The sequence below is a fragment of the Siniperca chuatsi genome, linkage group LG13, assembly GCF_020085105.1.
Source record: "Siniperca chuatsi isolate FFG_IHB_CAS linkage group LG13, ASM2008510v1, whole genome shotgun sequence".
NCBI lineage: Eukaryota > Metazoa > Chordata > Actinopteri > Centrarchiformes > Sinipercidae > Siniperca > Siniperca chuatsi.
This window is the reverse complement of record NC_058054.1, coordinates 7,250,858-7,256,857: the sequence shown is the minus strand read 5'-3', so window position 1 is coordinate 7,256,857 and position 6,000 is coordinate 7,250,858. Positions and strand designations below refer to the sequence as shown.

The 6,000-nt window shown below is 39.1% G+C and overlaps 1 protein-coding gene across 1 annotated transcript in view; it reads right to left on the bottom strand.

The window, feature by feature from the left end:
- Positions 1–3,299: 3,299 nt before the first annotated feature.
- st6galnac3 (ST6 (alpha-N-acetyl-neuraminyl-2,3-beta-galactosyl-1,3)-N-acetylgalactosaminide alpha-2,6-sialyltransferase 3) overlaps positions 3,300–6,000 on the bottom strand; it is a 71,124-nt gene continuing 68,423 nt past the window's right edge. The window contains exon 5 of the mRNA XM_044219357.1: positions 3,300–3,949. Coding sequence (XP_044075292.1) covers positions 3,760–3,949 — 190 coding nt within the window. The 3' untranslated portion in view covers positions 3,300–3,759. The remainder of the gene's footprint in view (positions 3,950–6,000) is intronic.

The following is a 6,000-nucleotide window of genomic DNA, read 5'->3' as shown; positions in this document are numbered from 1 at the left end:
AGCCTAGTAGTTCCTGGGCCACCTGAGAGTGCTACCCACAGGCCAGGAACTAAATTTGGACTGTTTCCTTTGGTTGAAATGCAGGAGCCCCTAAAAATGTTCCTGGGGTCCTGATAATGTGCAGTGGAAACGGGCTAGTTTTTATAGCTGTCTAGGTTACATATAATAATTTTTTCAGCAGAATTTCAAGAAATACGTTTCAGTGTGTAGTTATGACCTAAATTTGGGTTTTTACATTTGTTGACAGTATGTGCCTTTGTGGTGTTGGATATTGCTGGCCAGCTATGGACTGGCCACTGCTATTAATCCTTGCGTATTTAAACTTTTTCTAAACATTGTCATATTTATATTACAGTAGTATTTCTGATGAGGAAATACAAATTGAGGACTATCTGTTGTTTAGAGCAGATTCAGAGGAGGAGGTGTGACAACATATGTCTCTTCTAGATTGGTGTCACAGCTCGAATTCCTCAAGTTGAGTACTTTGAGTGTCTTTTTGTTAAGATATGTTTTCATCATAATAAACATTTGTTTCGGAAATCTCTATAGACCTCCATCTGCACCTACCAAATGTATATTGTCTACAATTGGCTTTAATGTAAATTGGTTTGATCGTTCCTCTATAAATGTTAAAAATTTATTTGATAGCATCAATTTAACTCAACTTATTACTAAACCTACTAGAGTGACTGAAACATCATCATCTCTGCTAGATTTGGTATTTGTTTCTCACCCAGATAGGATTAGTAAATCAGGGGTGCTTTCTGATTGTTTTAGTGATCATTCTGTCTTTTTCTGTTTGGAAGATTAAAATCCCCCATCTTCCTCCAAGATACATAAGTCTGGGACAGTATGAAAACGTAAATATTGATCACTTTAGGTTTCAGCTGATACCTTATGTTGAAGACGCATGGAATTTTCTTTTAAGTGAATTTATCAAAGTCATTGATAAACATGCACCGTGGAAGACTATCAAAGTTAAAGGTAGACACTTACCAAGGATTAATTCAGATCTGATAAGTCTGTTTAAACTTAGGGATATGGCCTGGGTAAAATATCGAACAACTAGGGATCCAGCTGATTGGGAAGCATACAAACATTTAAGACATTTCTGTAAAACAAAAACTAGGAATGCTATGTCCAACTATTACAGAAATAGTCTTTCTCAAGATTTTCAGAACCTTAAACAGTTTTGGAACTAGATGAAAAGTATCTTCAGTCCCAGTAAAAGCTCTACTGCTTGTCTATGACCCTGCCATTATCTTGAATGTTTTCAATAAGCATTTTTCCTCTGTTAGCAGTTCTTATTTTTTTTATTCATCTTTTATGTCATTGGATTGTTTAATTTCTTATCATCATTATTATTATTGTTTACATATTTACTTACTTAAATTTTTTGCTTAATGTTCGTTAACTGCCATGTCTTGTGCCTGAGGACCCCATTGAAAACGAGATGGTGCATCTCAAGGGGTTGATCCTCAAATTAAATTTAGAAAAAAAAATTGTATTTTGACATTGATGTGAGTAAATGAATTGTCTATGTGTTCTTCTGTTTGCACGCTCACTTGCCTTGAATTGCCCCTTGAGGGATGAATAAAGTATCTTGAATTGAAATTGAACTGCTCAATTATAATTTCTGTAAATTTCACTTCCCAACATGAAGAACTAAATCCTATTACAAAGCCTTCTCCACACTGCCATGAACTGCCATTCTGGGGGATAAATGCTGAAATCTTTATTTATATATTTGTTTATTGGCCTAAAAATAGTCAAATTCAAACATACTTAGTCTGAAACCTCCTCAAACTTCACCTACTCACTAAGGCCAATGGTCTTTAACATTATCTTTACATTATCTCCCCCTTATTGTGTAAAGCATCCTCCCTTGAAACGCGCTATATAAATCTGTTGTTATCATTATTATTATTAAAAATACTGTATTTTGCTTATAAAGAACATGACCTCAGAGTCCCCAATGGTAGCTACGGCCCTGCCAAGACATCCAAAAACCTGCCAGTTTTAACCTACAGTATATGTCTTTTGACCTGTAAATCACCAAATCAACGCTTACTGCGAAATAGCCCAAAATTGAGTGTGACAGCAAACAGTACTCAGCAGTAGGAGTGAGATTGTGAAGCTCAGCTGCAGTACATGACAGTCGTCAGGGACCTTGTGCATCAAGTCGCCTAAATTAGAAATCTTTGAATCCTTCCAGTCCTCTCCTCTGGGCCGCGACTCTGACCGGGACACTAATCACAGCCGGGGGAGGGGGTTCACAGACACAGCCAGGGTGTCTCAGCCCTCCACAGCTACCAGCCAACCTACACACCTCAGCACTTCACTGATTATTCTTCACTGTCCTGGAACAGACAGATGCATTCAAATGTAATGGCCCGAACCAGGAGACGCGTACGCTGCGTTCAAAGACAAATGGGAAAATGTGTTCACACAGTGATACTTTACACAAAGAGGCACAAAGCTTGATGAGAATATGAGAGAGAGAGACAGAGAATCTTCCTCTGCGTCTCTATACAATGAACTGCAGAGTATATTGCAGGCACAAAATGATAATAGAATACAATTAACTTCAAATGGTTTCACTGCACACATAAATCTCTCCCTCTGCGGGGTCACAAATGATGTAATTCCTTCCGTAAGGATGGAGTTTCTAATTGCACATTGCTCTATGTGCTGTGATGCTCACATTGTCAATGGCACAATGTTAAAGAGAGTTAGGAACTTATCTCTGCAGAATAAATTAGCAACCCATCCAGACATCAAGCCAACGCCAAAATATGTCTCTTAAAATTAAATTTCACAGCATTACAAAAGAAACAAGGTGACATCTGTAAGTTGTGTGACTTAGCACACAATATAACAACCAAGCATAATGATAAAAAAGAGCTCATTCACGTCTAAACATCTGGTTTGACTTTGTTTGACTGAAATTTGCTCACTTGTGTTTTATTTTTAAAGTAAGTTTTAAAGATCTTGTTTGTTGGAGCTTCCTTAGACGAAACAGAGTAAATTGAAACCTGCCTTCAATACTCCCTCAGTCAGAGATGAAGGCATGAATGATACTCATTATAGATTAATTACAGCCTGACAGAAGAAGAGAGACGCAGAGGAAACAGAGTAGGCGAGCTTGTCAGACGTCCATGGCAACGTGACTCGTCTCTGCAGCAGCTGAGCTCTTCTTCAGCTATAGTCCTGAAAAAAATTTAAATTCAGCCTTTTTGATGTACAGTGCCTGCAGACATGTGAGCCGCTGAGGTCACTGCAAGTTGAGGGATGGTTGTTTCTTCTTCGTGTTGTTTTTTCCTTTTTAAAAAAGTTAGTCTTCGAGCCACCCTTTGCTACACTCACAGAGCAGCGAATGGATCGATTAGTCAGTGAAGAGCGGAGTGCTGTGCATTTTCTTCAGCTCTCAAATTCAGGAGAAAAATACTTAATTTCCGAGGAGCAGGAGATACGTTTTTTGCTGTCCGGGTTGGTCGAACCTTAGATGGAAGTCTGTCTGATTGAGTGACCAAAAAAACCAAGCACTTCCTGGATATTAACCATCCAGAACTTGACAAGCAACCCTCAACCAACCTTTTTTAAAAAAAATGGATATAGAGTTGAATTTGTGCCAAAAATGGATGCTTGCACACATTAGGGAACACGCTTTCTGTCAGTGTCGAGATTCAGCTGGTCCCCAGATGATGATGATGATGATGATGATAATGGTGTAGTATTTCCATGTTGGTTCAGCCAGGGTCACGACAGCTGCCAAGGTGGGTCGAAGAATTTGATGGCATGAGTTTTGGCCCACTTGGCGAACACAGACTTCTCCGTGATGAAGCGGTGCCCGCCGTAGGGGGCGCTCTCATGGAGCAGATACTCAGCACACTCGTCCCGGCTGCCCGCCTCGTAGTAATGGTAGGGAACCTTTCTGTAACCCTCCGTCCTAAAGGGGAGAGGAAAGAAAGAAAGAAAGAGAGAGAGAGATATAACTTCACCCAGTATATTAAAAACCAGGACATCATTTAATTTATTTCAGGTCCTATTTTGTAATTACTTATAAACTGTGTATGTTCCCATGTGACAACTATTTTATTCTGACATTTTGGCCAGGTAGTTTCCTGCAGTGTTTCATAGTGGAGGCATTTTAAAATGTGTATGTATATATATACACACACACATATATATACACATATACACACACATACATATATATACACACACACATACACACACATATATATATATATTTACACACACATATATACATATACATACATACACACATATATATATATATATATATACACATACATACATACCCACATACATATGAGTTGTTTTTGCATTAATTTGCCATATTGTAATATCAATATGTAATAATGAATTTAACCCAGCCCAAGTTAAAACATTACCCAAGTAGTACAGTAATTTTATGTGACTACATATGTTGTGTTGTAAAGTAACACAGATGTTTGTCATTCACATACTGTATATCCTGAAAATTGCTTTTGCTCTGATTGTGCAATATCAGTTTCAAGTGCTTCTATTACTGGAATTCACATTTTTTGTGTATAGACAAATAATATATATTAGATATAATAGTATATTGTTTCAATATGATTTTGCTTGTGAGACTAAATTTTGAGCCAATGCATTTTCAAAAACCTTGAAATAATAAGCAAACTAAATTATTAAACTATTAAAGTGAAAAGCCTTCAGGACAGCGGTTTTGTACGGATGCTGCTCCAGGCAAAATTCCACTCAGCAGGTTAACCCTCATTTGAAAAAACAGGAGCTGCTCTTGGTGGCCAAATCTATTCAATAAATACTCTTAACTAAAATGCATTTATTTGTAAAACATCATGACAAGAATAATTTCTATTCTGAGCCAAAGTAAATCTGAAAACATCCAAAAAACTGAGTAATGCATAGTAGGAATTTCATGATGAGTGACTCTGTTTACAGTTTGCATCTTCAAACCATTAAAAAGAACAAGGAATCAATAAAAACAGAAGTAAGCATGGAGCAGCTGAATACATTGTGCACTCTGCAGTTAGTTTCTAATAGTGAGTTACAGCTTTATGAGCGGATGACTTGCGTAACAATTTCATTGGGAGAATGAACACAGACAGAAGAGAAACAGCCATCACAACATCCAGCCAGTGGGTCCACAGTGAAAAAGCGACTATGGCTGTCTGGCAGCTTACAATAATACACATCCCAATCACTGCCTCTCCTCTCTCTGTGTCACACAGTGGTGCTCACCAGCGTTAACAAATAAATTCAATTTCACTCTCTCTGCAGCACCTGTTGAGGCTCCATTACAACACAACTGCTGAGGTCAATTCTGACTAAAGCTTCGAACATCCTCACACAAAACATCACTTCTTCTTGTTGTTCTGGAGCAGTCAGCTGCCAACAGTACTTTGTGTGACACTAAATTGTCCATTCAGAAACTCAACACAATATCCTCCCGTCTCACGCAGGATGGAAGGACATAAGTGAGAGACAGGCAGGGAGAGAACACCACCCCTTAACTGCCTCACTGAATCATAAAATCCTCCGTGCTGGTTGAATTATCACTCCTCTCTGCCATGTGTCTGGGGCTGTTTATATTTCAACTCCCGCTGTGCATGGGGAACATGGAGAGGATAAAAGGCAGGATTTTCACAGCGCATTAGGTAAAAGTGTTTGATTCGGGGGATAGAGAGGGCTCAGGTTGATCTGCGAGAGGGTAGAGGAGGCGTAGGGAGAGAGAAGGTGAGCCCATCAAGGCTGAGATGACTTGAGACTGAGCAGCCATGCCCGGAGCATCAGCATCTTGTTTGTCATCCCTCCTATGGCCTCGCAGGCAGACAACAATCACTCACCCAAGAGTCACAGAGAAGACGACAGGCCGATATACAAATAAAAGTTTAAGTAGGGGAGGAATTGGGTGCTGCAGCCCAGTCACCCGCAACAACAGAGACTCTGTAGCCTGCTGGGTATTCTAGG